The sequence below is a fragment of the Hippocampus comes genome, unplaced genomic scaffold (genome assembly GCF_001891065.2).
Source record: "Hippocampus comes isolate QL1 unplaced genomic scaffold, H_comes_QL1_v1.1 scaffold261, whole genome shotgun sequence".
NCBI classification, from domain to species: Eukaryota; Metazoa; Chordata; class Actinopteri; order Syngnathiformes; family Syngnathidae; genus Hippocampus; species Hippocampus comes.
The window spans coordinates 4,403,305-4,418,556 of NW_017805824.1; the positions used below are offsets into that span (position 1 = coordinate 4,403,305).

Sequence of the window (15,252 nt, forward strand, 5' to 3'; positions counted from 1 at the left end):
CGCACATAGCAACAGTAGTTTAAGTACCGGGAGTTAAAAACAAGCTCGCTTGTTGAAGATCAGCTCTGGTTGGGAGCCGCCAAATTTCAAGTGCGTAAACGATAACGTCACATTTACATTAAGACGGTGCTTGCGCATATTGGATGCGGCCAGGCTATTTTGATGACATACTGTACTTGGAATGGCAAAAGGAAAAAAACACCTCGGTGAATCCAAATTAATTTCCTTTCTCATTTGTCCACTTTATTCCAATCGAGGTGTTTGTATTAGGAACATTGTCAATGCTTTCATTCTAATAGGAATGTAAGGACGCCTTCATCTAAACCCAGTTTAGGTTGAGTTGCGGAGATTTGAGACAAAAGTTGTGCTTTGAACCTCTCCTTTTTTTCCACGTATATCGAGCAGCAGCCTTTCTGAAGCTTGGTCATGCTCAACTCAAATTCTATAACTCACAGCATAAAGCAAAAAAAGAAAATCTAGTGAAGGGTGTAAATTGGGGCACTTACAAATCAAGGTGGACCAACATCTCAGGACAGAAGTTTCTGCTGTACGATTTAGTGCCATGTTGCCGCAGAATTATAGATATTTGAGTCCAAAATCAATGGACCGATAATGAAAGAGAACTGAACCAGAATCTATGATATTTCTGTGCTATGAAGCCAGTGTGACGAGATGGAAAGTAACGAATTACACATCCTGTAATTTCAAATGGGAGTGCACAGAGTAGCTTTGACTGTCTGATGCGCTCCAGTAGGAAAGCGAGGGAGAGATAACGCCTTCCTGTTTTTGTCACTCCCAGCTGATCTCTGCTCCTACTCCTCTTGTAGCTCACACAATTTGGCCTGCACCCTTTTTTTTCCCCCGCAACATTTTCATCTTGTCCCCACTCCTTTCTTTTACTGACTTTTTTTTTTTTTGAACATTTTACCCCTTGGGTTTTAATCCTGCCTGCTTTCTGATGTTAAACATGCTCTGTGTGTGAGTTTTTATTCGACTGCTTTGTGATGTGTCCAATCCCAGCGCACATTAGGGAAAAAAAAAGAAGACCTTATCTCAGCATATGTTGCCCTGCTGCAGTTGGAATGTTGACTGTTTCTACAAACATCGCAATGTGGAATTCTGTTCTAAATCGGCGTGCATACTGCTTGTCAGTTGTGATGCATTTACAAGCAAGACACTTTGTGGTGCATGTAATGAAAATGTTCAATTGCAAAATATGGTTTGCATTAGTAACACTCCTCTCAGGTTTAGAGCGGCCTGCCTTTAGACTTTAAGCCGTGTTTTATTTCAGACCTGAACCAATTGTCCAAATGAATCAAACATGTCAAAACATTCAAGCTTGCGCAAACAAAAGTGGCTCTATTTTTCTTCAATAAAGTCGGTTCTTTGTACCCTAACTTGATTTAACGTGATGTAAAATTGCGGAACAAAACTTTTCCCTCTCTGCATTGAGTCTGATCCCTGCCAAGAGTTGGGGTGACGTCTGTTTGAAGGGGTGAGTCATGAATCCACTCTTAGTGCTGCGCTGCTCTTGGAGGCGGGCCCAGATCGCTAGCCCAGTATTTACGCAACTAAGAGGGTCTATGGAAGTCTGCTGCCAGAGTCTAAGCGAGCTCTCAGTGACGGGTTTGGTGCCATATAGGCCTCTCTTTCGACTCGGGTCACGGGGTCGACGGGGCCATGGGCAGGTGTGAGCACCTTAACTAATTGTGTCATCGATCGTGGCAGCAGGTCAAACCTGTGATGCACCTGCAAAGAGACACCTGGAATAAATGAAAGAAATTAAATATAGACCAATGGTTCTTAACCTTGTTAGATGTACTGAACCCAACCAGTTCATATGCACATTCATCGAACCCTTCATTGGTGAAAAATAAAAATATGATTTTTTTTTTTTTTTTTTTTATGAATTCAACACGTAAAAAACGCATTCATTAAAAACTGAAAAAAGTAAATAAAATTTGTAGACATAAATATGCATACAATTTTTTTAACAAGATGAACCGTGCATAACGTACGATCACGACAGTCACACACTGACTACTGAGCAAACTAAATTTCCCGCAGCACTGATTGGACAAGCAATGTAATGTGATCATTTGCAGCCAGTTATGGCCAGGCGGGCGTGTCATAACTAATTGACATCTTGAGTCGGGTGTGTCTTAACCTCCATGGCAGTGGCTCCGTCGAATCCCTGAGACCCATTCACTGAACCCCTAGGGTTCGATCGAACCCAGGTTAAGAACCGCTGATATAGACAATTTTTTTTTTTTTAAGCATTACTTTTGCCCCTTCCACACACTTACACATATCATATTGAAACACCAAAATCTTATATTAACACAAATCTGCTATTTTAATGCTAACATAATGTGAAACACCATAGATGGGTTGATTAGTGGAGGTCAGTGATTTTCAAAGAATGGTGCCCACGAACTCTTGGATAGAGATCGTCTATTCCTCAATGCATAGCACATTACTGCTGATGTTATTCATCATGCCATCCATCCATTTTCAACATCGCTTATCCTGAATAGGGTCGCTGGGAGTTGCTGGAGCCTATCTCAGCTGACTTAGGGCAGAAGGCAGGCTATACCCTCAACTGGTCGCCAGTCAGTTGCAGGCCACATCTAGAGACAAAGAGAATAATAATAATAATAATAATAGATTACATTTGCAAGCGCCTTTCATAGCACTCAAGGACACTGTACAACCAAGAGCAAATAATAAAACTACAGATAAAATTTAAAATAAAAGTAAAAAAGTAAAAGTAAAAAAAGTAAAAAATAAAAATAAAAAGAGAGAAGTGAGAAAAAGAGACAAATGACCATTCACACCCACATTCACACCGTCACTGAGTGGGAACTGATCCCACGCTGCCCGCTGTGTACCGCTTACACCATCAGCGCCTGTTATTCATAACGGCGGAGGCAAAGTAGTGTTTTGGGTTTTTTTGTTTTTTTTTGGTAACACTTGGTAGAAAATTTTTGACAACAGCAACACACAAAAAAGTAATTAAACACGGTATATTTAAACTAAACTGTTCAACAAAACAGTACAGTAAAACATTAGTCGCAGGCGTATATTGTGGCTGTCAAGCAGAATCCTTGCATCGTCAAATCACTACTTTTCATGACATTTAAAACAAAAAAATTTTCTTAGTCACCAAACATTGCATTCTTCAAGTTTGTTTTATTCCTTATATTGTTATCATTCACTGTTGCCCACCGGCATCAACACAGCACCTCCCCATAATCATGTTCAGTAGCTTATTTAATTCTCCCCTTCCTCCCCAAGAATTGAATGGGAGTATGAATGGTTGTTGTTGTCACTAGACTATGTGCCTTGTGATTGGCGACCATTCCAGAATATAGCCTGCCTCTCACTCCAAGTCAGCTGGGATCGGCACAAGCACACCCGTGACCTTCGTGAGATGGGGAACGCTCTATAGAAAATGAATGGATGCATCGTATAATATTGGCCAAAAGTATAGCGTAGTGACATTGCATAAGGTCAGAGGAATAAGTCAATGAATGAGTCACAAGGCTCAATGTGCTGAGTCATCTCTTGTGTTGCAGGTACTTTTAGTTTTTGCCAAAGAGGACGGTCAGAGTAATGGCTTCTGCTGGGCGTGTGAGAAGGCCAACTACAGGTGCAGCATGGCACGGACGCCCGAGTCGGCCCTCGAATGCTTCACCGAGAAGCTTCACGACCTCGTCATCATTGACCACAGACATTCCAGACACTTTGACGCTGAAGCACTATGCCGGTAGGACACTCACCTTATCCTCCATGCTGTTTTACTTCTCTGCTACGCTTTACATTTAAGATGTCAGAGCCGGTCAGTTGACCAATTACTTACTGTGACTCACAACTTTAATTCTTTCAATTCCTCCATTGAAATGGACTGAAATTATAGTAATCCGTCCCAAATCGTGTTTCCAAAAAATAGCATTGCATTCAAAAATATAAGTGCTTGCAATAATAATGTTGCCAAAGAGATGTACACCATATTTATCATTGTTGCACTTGTTGCATTGCATCATACTAAAAGGCATCTCTAATATATTGACACGCTCATGTAGCTAAATAAGATTTAAATATATACTGTAGTGGCTGAACCAAAGTATGAGTATTAGTACTGACCTGTGTATAATGCAACATAGTTCTTCAGTTTACTTGATATCAGGTTTTTTTTTTTGTTTCTTTGTTTGGATGTTTGTTTTTGCCAGTCTAGAAGTTTTGTTGTTTGCTGTTCTCTAAATCTTGATCATCCAAAAAAATAGATTTGCACGCATTTGACAGTGGTGGCAGACGTTCTCACAGGCTGCATTTAAGTCGAAGTCCAGATACTTCTGTAAAACATTGGTCAAAGTAGAAGTCCCGATTCAACAAGTAAAGTACACATACCTGAAAAATCTATTTCAGTAGAGTTACACAGTGTTTGAACTTTGTTAGCGCCCAACACTGGGATTTGAGTACATTTGCTAGTGTTTGGGGGACTCACTGTACAATGTCGGGTTCCCCGTTTGGGCTCTTTTTTTTTTTTTTAAATCACGTGAACTGGTGCTGTAAACTGAATGAGAAATGAGCCGTGTCTGCCCATTCCACTTTTCTATCTTTAGCATCTGCCCAAACCAAAAGCACATTTACAAACATTCATTTGCCCTGCCCGTGTATGTTAACTCCATTCATTTTGGCCACTCCATATGTTCAGTGTACACGCTCAGGCTCACATGGGGGAACTAAAGGGCCTTTATGACCACTGGCTGGGGGAAACCACAGGCGGATGAGTGGCTCTGTACACTGCATTCTTTCAGAGGCCTTGGCCGGCCTGCAGCGCTCCATCATTGGAGCTGCTTGGGAGAATCGGAGCGTGAAAAAAAATGAAAAATACATTGATTTGATGCTACAGGCTTTTCCGACAGTTGGCTGGCTTGCTAAAGGGCTCTCTGTGTTTACATTCAGGTCAATGAGAGCGGTCAGCTCTTCAGAAAACACTGTGATAGTAGCTGTTGTGAAGAGGTAAGTACAACTCACCGACCCCTGCTCAATAGCCACATTTTCACCAAGTGCTACAGTTCAGCCCTGCAGACCAATATTCTCTCGAAGCTTCCCCCGTGAACAGTTGCGCACTGCTCTCACCCTCTCAGCGCACAGCAAATGGAAGCAGTGCATTGAAATAAATCCAACCGCATATTCTCCTCATATAAAGGAATTGAAAAGGTTATTTGGCACATGTTGTTGACAGAGTTGTAAAGAAAAATGTGACACAAAAAAAAAGACTGAAATGCATGGCAAACAGCCATGTGTAATCACTTTGTGAGGGGCTCCGTCATTAATGACTGGCCAACACAAGGCTAAGGTGTACCATGCACACACATTACATTTCTACACTCATTCCTTCATTTCCACCCCAATTGAATCTAAAAACAGGACACCACACCATTCCTACTTGCCTTATTACAGTGAAGGTGCACACTCAGTTGTTTTAATAGCATACATTGACACACAAACACTCACATTCACCACTTGACAAGATGCTGGAGGCGAGACACAAACCGCTCCATTCAGGAAGTCCAAACGTAATTTCTGAGCCCCTTAAATGAGGCTTATTTTTTGGTTGCGTTTTTGAAGTCGGATAACTAAGAAATGTTTGTGTTTTATTAAACGGCATGTTTAAGTCAATGACGGTGTAGTGGTACACTCGCCTGACTTGTGTTCAGGCAGCGTGAGATCGGTTCCCATTCAGTGATGGTGTGTATGTGCGTGTGAATGGTTGTTCGTCTCTATATGGGCCCTGCGACTGACTGGCGACCAGTTCAGGGCTTAGTCTGCCTTCCGCCCGAAGTCAGCAAGGATAGGCTCCAGCAGCGCCCCGGTTCAGGATAAGCAGTGTTGAAAAGGGTTCAGTGGATAAATGGCATGTTTTCCATTATTTATGAGTGGAATTTGTGGGACCGTATTTCTGCAAATTGTATTGACACTTAATGATGCTTAAAATTACCTGTGTGCTAAAATACAGAAAAGTAACTATTTTATGTAGGTCATAAATCTCTTTTCAATTATATGTTCTATTTTGACATATAATTGAATATCATTTTTGACAAATAATGTTTTTGTAATGATCTCAGGTTTTGGGAAGGCGTGATACTGGTTTGGCCGCCGTGTGCATGTCTGATGTTGCCATAGACTTGTGTATGTATGGACAAACAATCTTATGTTGCCATTGGTACTGACAATTTGTTTTTTGTTGTTTTTTTTTTCGTTGAAAACACTATTACCAATGCGTGTTTGATGTCGGGATCCCTGTTTGGAATATTAAGAGCCTCTCAACAAACGAACTTCACTGTTTGCATCGACCATGCAGAATGTATTATCTCAGCAATGTGAATCATGACCTACAGAGGTTAGGTTTACATTTCGCAGCAAATTTTGCCCCGATGGGCTTTGCTTTCATTTCATTGTTCATGGTTTTAACAACATGATGCTGACCAGTCTTTGAGTAACACTCGTAGATGTACCTTATAAGACAAATTTATACTCACATTCTTACCAATTAAATGTGCATGTAGTGCTTCTTCCAGACTTATTGGGACCACCTTACACCACACAATTTAGCAATTATGCCGTAGAGACAGAAAATAATGTGACGATGCACCAGAAAAATCAATGCATTGAAATTTGACGCGCTTAGGGAGTGGCAACATAAAATGGCTGCCAATAGCTTCATTTCTTGCTATGGTGAGTAAGCGGCATTGTTAGTCCATATACAAAGTGGATGTAGCTCATGTAGTCCCAGAGATGTTATGAGAATTTGCGTGAATGCTCAGAAACATGGAAAATTAGAGAGAACATTTCTGCAGACCTGTCCCCAGTCCCCTCATCCTTAAGTGGGAACATGAAATACATTAAGGGGGGCTAATATTATTAATACCCTACAGACCAGTGGTGCCAAGGCTGAACCTCGAGAGGCCCTATCTAGCCTGTTTTAGATGTCTCCCTCTTCCAACACACCTGAGTGAATTGATCAAGTTTGTTATCAGACTAAAACAGGCTGCATAGGGGCTCTTTCGAGCTGGACTTGGGCACCCCTGCTACAGACAGTACTTACTTTGCTCCATAGTTTTTGATGCTACTGTAGTATTATTCTTGCAGCACTGCTGACACAAGTCAATTGTCAAATATTCCCATAGACAGCATTTACAGTACACTCCGCCTTGAGTATGTCGACGCAGCAGCAGGGTTGGATGTAGCAAAGTGAAGTGATTTGTGAAGATGCCTCATTCACTTGCTCATCAGAGACGTAGCATCAAGCCGGAACTCGTGATTGCTACTGATCCATTGCTTTTGATGTTATTGTAATTGTAACTAAATTGCTCAATGTACCTATTTTATGGCTAATACGATGGCCACATCCATTTTGGCGAAGGTGCTGACATCACTCGGAATGGGACACCGGGCTCAAGACGGTGTCTGAAATGAAATTTAACACAACGAAAAGAAAATCTTCATTTTAGATGTCCAAACGGGTCCCGCTCCCGTGGTTTCCTTTATGAAACACATTCAAATGGATCTTTAGTTGCCGACCCCAATGTAATATCTCCTTCTTTACTTGCTGTGCTTTGATTGTGCCGGGAGTCTTAAACACGAAATGGAGTAAACTTATCATGGCCTCGTGTCCGAAAACTTTTTTATTTTTTTCCCGACAACCAAATTGACAACCCCACTTGGACTCTGTCAAATTTACATTTTCACTTTACAATGATTCAATGGCATTAAAAAAAAAAAGAGTAATGGACTGCCAAAGGGAGTGTTTTTTTTGGGGGGCGGGGGGGGGGGGCCCTGTAATCATGGACCTGGGAGGTGGATGGATTCATGTCATGATATTTTCACTGACCAATTTTTGTTGCCAGCAGTTAAGACATTAATGGCTGTATGAGTTATTTCAAGATGAGAGAAAATGTACACTCTTATACAAGCTGTACACTTACTACCACTTTACAGTTTAGCAAAGTATCATTTTGTCAGTACTGTCCCTTGAATAGACAAAATAGAATATTGACAAAAACGTGAAGAGGAATGCACTCACTTTTGTTCAATAGAGTACTATTTCTCTCTTTTTTATTTTTTCGGGTGGTGTGCCGTGAAATAGATTCCTTGGCTCAATAACTGTCAGGAAACACATTGGTCAGGCTGATGCTCATGTGCTGCCGTGTTCTTTTTTTTTTTTTTTTTTTTTTAAGGCCAGACAGGGAGGAAGCCTCTGTGATGCCTCTGATCAACGCTGGCTTTAATAGGGTGAGAGGCATTGTGTGTTTGTGTTTGCCCTCTCCCTACACTATATTTGTATTACTCTTGTGAAATCTTATCATAGTCCTTCTGTCAACACTCTATATAGGACAGTGATGTAGATGGCAAATCTTTGTTTGCTCAGGAGATGCATGCAGAGAGATTCCGATACCATGACTTTGTGGTGTTAACTGTCCCATTAGATGTATACTGGCAATATCACGAGTCCTGTTTAAAAAGGGAACTTTAGTTGCCTTTGACTGGTCATTTATTTGTGCTGCTGTTGATCTCTGACCCTCAGAGATATGTAGAGAATGCCAATATGATGGCCTGCTATAATGAGCTGCTGCAACTGGAGCATGGAGAGGTGCTCGCACAGTTCAAACTAAGGTGAGTTGAGCAACTTTATGTTTGTCTTTTATTTAGTTTACACAAAACTACTCGTTCCTGGGGGAGGAAGATATGACTATCTTGTTCTACTGCACTGAAAACTCAGGGATATTCTGATTTTTGGGCAAAATTTCAGCATGTACACTATCTACAGTTACTATAAACATTAGAAGTAACCTTAAATTGACCTTCTCTATTTTTGCATGGACATCTGTCAGTGTTTCAAAACTTTATGTACAACTTGCTGCACTTTAACAATGTACTGAAAAGAAAAAAAATCACAACAGGACAGACAAAATTGTTGAAAAATATCTTGGTAAGATAAACAAATAAGATTGATTGGCGACAAAAGTGTCGAGCGTAACCTCTAATTGGATAAATAATGAAAGAGGTATGTTTTTGGTGCATTCAATTTCCCCACTCGGATGTCAGCAGGTCATTTTGTTCACGTGGTAACAATGAACAATTGTTTTCTCTTGTCACCTGTACAAGGGCTGGAAATGCTATTTTCACAGCTCTAGAACAAAGCCAAGAGGCCATTGAGATCACTTCTGAAGATCAAGTCATTCAGGTGCATTTCGATGAACTTTTGTGTGGTGCGGTTATTCTCTCGCCGTCACTGTCTCATGAGCATTCGCTGTAGTCCCTTTTGAATAGTTTGTATTATTTGTAATCTGCTTGAAAGAAAAAAAAAACATCCCACAGCTAAATTTATTTGGGTTAATCAAAGGCCTTTTATATTTTGCCCGGTGTGAGTTGACTCCCATTTATCATGAGTTTGAATGGAAATGGTTAATTCTCAGCAAAGCCACAGCCCAGTTATAAGAAGGTGTGCACACTTGTGCAAACAAATTACCTGAATTGTTTTTACTCTTTTTCTTGAAAAGTTTTTTTTTTTTTAATTCAAATGAGTTGTACAGATTAAAGGTCAAATTAATTGTGAAAAAAATTATCTAGCTCTCATTTTTTTAACACAAATAATTAAAGAGGTGTGGACTTTTTATATCTACTCTATATGCTGTTATTTCTTTCAATTAAAGCTACTCAAGTCACAACACTTCTACAAAATCAGCATGTTAGCAGGGCAGACAGTCAGCTAGCAAATGTCTTATTATGGAGTATTGATTTGTTGTTTCAACCCTTAGCACACTCTCAATAATTGTCACATTCAGTTATGCAATTCACACACTCACCGGACTCTTAATATTCCTGGACTATCGAATTAAAAAATATATGTGTCTATCGTCATTTTTAAAATACTGTTTACCGAATTCCTCCACGATCAAGCCTCACTCTGAACTTTTCCTTCACAGTATGTGAATCCTGCCTATGAGTCCATTATGGGCTACCAACAAGGTGAGCTCATAGGGAAGGAAATAATCGAAGTGCCTAAAAGTGAGAAGAATAAGCCTGATCTCCTTGAAACAATAAACTCCTGCATCCGGAAAGGAAAGGTAATCAGCATCTAATCATCCATACTTAGCATAGTGTATTTAAATATAGTGGTGGAGACGCTTTTCGTATGGGTCATAACAGAATTGGAGGACATTTCAGTCAACAACATTTTTGAAAAATGTTGGAAAAATTGACTATTTATTATGCATTTTTTTCCAAACATTTTCATTGAAAAAAAACATCATAAAATATATACATGTTTTATGAGAAGTTTTGTTGTCACAGGAATTCACCTTGAAAACATATTTCAAAAATAATTCTCAATAAATCCTCTATAATCAAATAGTCGAATCTTATTTGAAGGCTAATTTGATTGTACACTACACTGATGCTATTTTCGGATGTTTTGCTCAAGGGCACTCAAAATGCTGCCTGGGTTAGCCGCTATGCTAACTGAACAAGGAGAAACTTGCTGCATGCTAAATTAAGTTCTCTGATAATATGGAGGGTTGATACAGTCCATTCCAGCAAATAAAATAAAATAAAATAAAATAAAAACATGAAAAATTGGGGAGAGAACCTATCTACCAGTAGGTCTTCCCATGGTCAGCATAATTCCCTCGATAATGCTATTTCTGCTTGAGACACAACTTCATAGCTTCATTACTAGCTAGTATTTACAATGTGTCTGTGATCAAACTAAATGCTTTAACGTTTTCATGCAAGACATATCAACACAATCATACAAAAAAAGCTGATTAAAATGAATTTGACCTGGTACTTGATTTGGACGGCCGTGATCAAGAGAAATGGACAAGAGTAAAAATAAAATTTTAGGGGGTGCTCAAGAGGTATTTGGTATTTTAAATAATATTTAGGAATCACTTTTACTATAGCTACAGTTACATTTTGTCTCAGGACCACTCGAATTTACACAAGAAATCCATGTTTCTGCAATTTGTGCGTGGATCATTTGAAATTTCATGAAGCGGGGGGTCAGAAAATGTCCACCAATTTTGGAACGAACACTTGAATCCAGTGTGATTGTTGTTATAGTGAGAGAAATTTCACCGTACACGCGCATCAGTGTGCACAATCTACACTTTTGGCCAAGCAGTTGCTGTCTTTCATGTAGCCAAGAGCAGCAGCTGAAAGCTGTGCTGTGCTGTAATCTTACTACACAGAGAGCAAAGGTCAGTCTCAGAGCTGCAAACAGCAGGAAGGCTCTTTTTAAGCCACGGCAGCCTGTAGGTGGGGAGGAAAGGGAAGGGTAGGATAGGGTGGACATGAAACATGCCGTCTGGACTCCCAGGAGTGCTCCTGCGAACGTTAAAAGCAACTTGGTGCTCTCTGAAATATTTTGACCTACCGTTTAACTGCACCTGTATCACGGTTATCACCGTCCTGTAGCTGTTACCCACTTTGAGGAAAGATATTATTCAAGGGATCTAACTTGGAATGCAGTCGAAAAGGCTTGTCGTTTTTGCCTGTGTGTGCAGCTACTTCAGCATTTCTCATTGTGTGTATGCTTGTGTATGGATGTTTCTTAGGAGTGGCAAGGGGTTTATTATGCCAAAAAGAAGAATGGAGACAGCATCCAGCAAAATGTGAACATCACACCTGTAATCGGACAGGGAGGGTGAGTGACAGCAGGAAAATGTAGAATTGCACTTAATAAATGATTTCAAAAAATCTGCGATGCAGCCGGGGCACAATTGATTCATGGTGATAAACTGGGCAAAACTGTATATCAATTGTGTTTGTTGATTTTATGTCCTGACGATAAGCCTTTGCACTTTGCAGAAAAATAAGACACTACGTGTCTATCAACAGGCCTTTAAATGATAATAATAAGGTGAGATGAGATTGCTGTTTTGCCAAGTCGTTGATGAATGAAAAGTACCTGACGTACACCCTTTCTTTTTCCACGTGTCTATACAGACTGATAAATCAAGTGAACGAGTGCAAGCAGAGTCGCAAACAGGTAATATCTTCTTGAGATGCTCATGAAATACATAACTTTTCTGTTGACCTGTCTCTGTTGGAGAACTGCAGTCGTAGGAGAGATTTTGCACAACAGTTCAAAAGACTGTCGCACAGATTGCACTGTTTGAGGCTCTCTCCCATGGGCCATTATCAGCAATTAGTGGGGGACGTTCTTTTCATGTCATCGTCAGAATTTTGTTTGTCAGCAGGAAGCGCAACGTTGGCTTCCATTGAATTGAGCAGAGCCCGCCAACACGATGGAACATTTCATCATTCTGCAACTGTTATCGTTTCCTTTCATGTTGTATGCTAGTCACAGTCAGTGACTGTATCAGATGATGTCATGGCTATAAAATAACGGCTTGGAAGAGTTCATTCCTCTTTCGCACTGTATTCATATGCCAAGAACACACACACGCGCGCGCGCGCGCACACAGACACCACAGCATCAGGTACACATTTCTTATGTTTTGTGTTGTTTGTAATGAACACTGCAGCATATGACAAAATGAAAGTTGTAAAATGTTAGATTTTTTTTTATTTTTACTGGTTATTAGTGTATAAGGTTTATGCCAAGATCGGTGAAAGCCAATATGGCTACAACATGCATTTTTTTTGTCTTGCATCATACAAGGGTGGTGACTTGTGCTTGCCCTCTTGGAAGCACAAAAACAAACATAGCAAGAATGAATAAATAAAATGAAACATAATTACAATAATTAAAAACAAAAACCATAATGTGCACTTTTGCGTTATTATTTAAAGCTAAAAATATGTCTCATCCAGAAAGGGCATGATTTACACTACCATATGTGAAGCAAAACAAGACAGGCAAGGACAGGCAAAAACATCAAGGCAAGAATTTGTGCAATCATGATTGCTGTTTTCAAATTATTCTGGGAATCGCATGCACATAATTTCATCCATAGTTTTCACCTACAGATATTAAAGACGGCGTGAGCTTGAAATGAGGTTTTTGAATGGTTGGCCTTAGTGTTGTATTGGAATGTACAATACATGCAGTTTCAAGCAGGCAAAACCTATTTTGCTGATTTTGAAATACGAATGCATTGAATGTTCATATTTAGATATCGCTACTATAACAATAACTTGTTCAGCCATACAGCAAATATGACCAGCTAGACCAGATAGCAGGTGCGGCTTAAGGTCAACAGAGGGACATCAGCAAGGGCACACACACGCACGCACGCGCGCACGCACGCACGCGCGCACGCACGCACACACACACACACACACACACACACACACACACACACACACACACACACACACACACACTTTGACCCTACTTTGCAGCATGATAGGCTGTTGCACATTAGATTCCCATCAATCAAACAGAACCCCATTTAAAAAATATATTTTTAGTGTCTGAGTGATAAACAACTCAACACTAACATTTCTTAACACATAAATAGAAACAATCACTAATTCGGGTAAGTGAGCTGTCTTCACACCACTTGAGGCCGACTCAGAGAATTTTTCCCAGTATCCCAGTGTTTCTTTTTCCTTGCTCTCCTCCGGGTTTTTCTCATTCAATTCACTCCTGTCTTCACATAACATTGGCACAGTATTGTTGGCTATGAATGTTTTGGTAAGGATGTCTGTATGTGGTTGTCCTCAAGAAAGATACAAAATAGACCAATAAACGAGTGTGCACAACATAGGCTAAGACAGTTAAGCAAATTTAATGAAAAACCAAAGTTGGTTAAGACAGCAACATTCAAGGGGCACTTCTGGTTTGTGCTCTTATTGTGAAACTGAATTGGAGCCACCTCCGGTACCTGACTTAGTGACATGTCAACTTCATGACCTTTACACGGTAACGTGGGTACATGAAAAACGTTGCCTAAAACACTCTAACAAAACATCTTGTTGGAACAGACTATGGGCAGTTCTAACAATGTGCTTACAGACACACAAATAAGAATCTTACAACTTACTTGCTCATCAACGCACTCTTCCAAACTAACTCACAACACCGTGGACACGCTTGCCCCAAACTTCCTATTGTGTCACCGACTCCTCGAGCTGTGCATTCGTAAGTCACACAAACTCGCTTTTCACAAAAATCACGATACAAAGTAATGCAAATTAGTAACCATAAAAAAGTTTAACATACAAAAGACTCTAAAGCAGGGGTGTCAAACATACGGCCCGCGGGCCGGATCCGGCCCGCAAAGGAGTTTAATCCGGCCCGCGAGATGATTATGTAAAGCATGGTGTCAAACATACGGCCCGCGGGCCGGAACCGGCCCGCAAGGAGGTTCAATTAGGCCCGCAGGATAATTTAAAAGTGAAAAAAATGCATTAAAGACAGAATTAATATTTTTAATAAGGTGCAATTCATTGAGTATCCGCAAGGGGACACTGTTTTGATCAGAGAAGAAGACAACAGCAGCCTCAGTCCGTCACTGTGACAGACCCATGACAGCAGACGCTATCAATAGCACTCTCACATTTACACATTTAATAGCACTCTCCTTAGTTTGTAAGATTACATTTAGATTTTATATGCACGTGTAAATGGTTTAAAACTTCCTTTCTTTATGAATCTCGTTTAATCTTAAAGTGCATTACTATATTTTTCAATACCAATTACTTGTTAATGTTTGTACAATCAGTGGGATCATTTGCAATGCATATATGTGAATGATAAAAGTAAATTGCACATTTGTCGAAGGAAATGTAAGGTGCTTCATGAAATATTTTGTAAAAGATATGTTCATTAAATTTCAACATTTTCCTAATGTTCTTGTGCTTCTTTATACCAAAACAAAGGAAAGACATTGTTTTGGTTATTTATAGCAAAGTATGGTATCATTTTAATGGTCCGGCCCACTTGACATCTACCGAGGCCGTATGTGGCCCACCATGTGAAATGAGTTTGACACCCCTGATCTAGACAGATTTGCAATTCATACACGTGTGATAAATTCCTGCTTTTCTTATTTAATCCAGCAGTATAACCTTAATGTTGCTAAACGGACGTCATATGGCTCTTTGTGATATATGACATAAATATCGCATATTCAACCTGACATGCCCTTTAAAGCAGCTTCTTTCTAAATGTCTCCAAGTGGCTGGTAAAGTACATACAGTAATGCTAACATCATGAACACACGAACTGCAACTACTTATTCTGGATTATTAAAAAAAAAAAAAAAAAAA

General features: G+C 39.9%; 1 protein-coding gene across 3 annotated transcripts in view; it reads left to right on the top strand.

Moving 5' to 3' along the window:
* Positions 1-15,252, top strand: part of pde8a (phosphodiesterase 8A) — a 74,768-nt gene that overhangs the window by 38,983 nt on the left and 20,533 nt on the right. For all 3 annotated transcript variants that reach the window (XM_019886491.1, XM_019886493.1, XM_019886492.1), the window contains 9 exons: positions 3,579-3,769; positions 4,969-5,025; positions 8,247-8,301; positions 8,594-8,682; positions 9,175-9,253; positions 9,996-10,136; positions 11,628-11,716; positions 11,881-11,932; positions 12,019-12,061. In XM_019886491.1, coding sequence (XP_019742050.1) covers positions 3,579-3,769; positions 4,969-5,025; positions 8,247-8,301; positions 8,594-8,682; positions 9,175-9,253; positions 9,996-10,136; positions 11,628-11,716; positions 11,881-11,932; positions 12,019-12,061 — 796 coding nt within the window. The remainder of the gene's footprint in view (positions 1-3,578; positions 3,770-4,968; positions 5,026-8,246; positions 8,302-8,593; positions 8,683-9,174; positions 9,254-9,995; positions 10,137-11,627; positions 11,717-11,880; positions 11,933-12,018; positions 12,062-15,252) is intronic.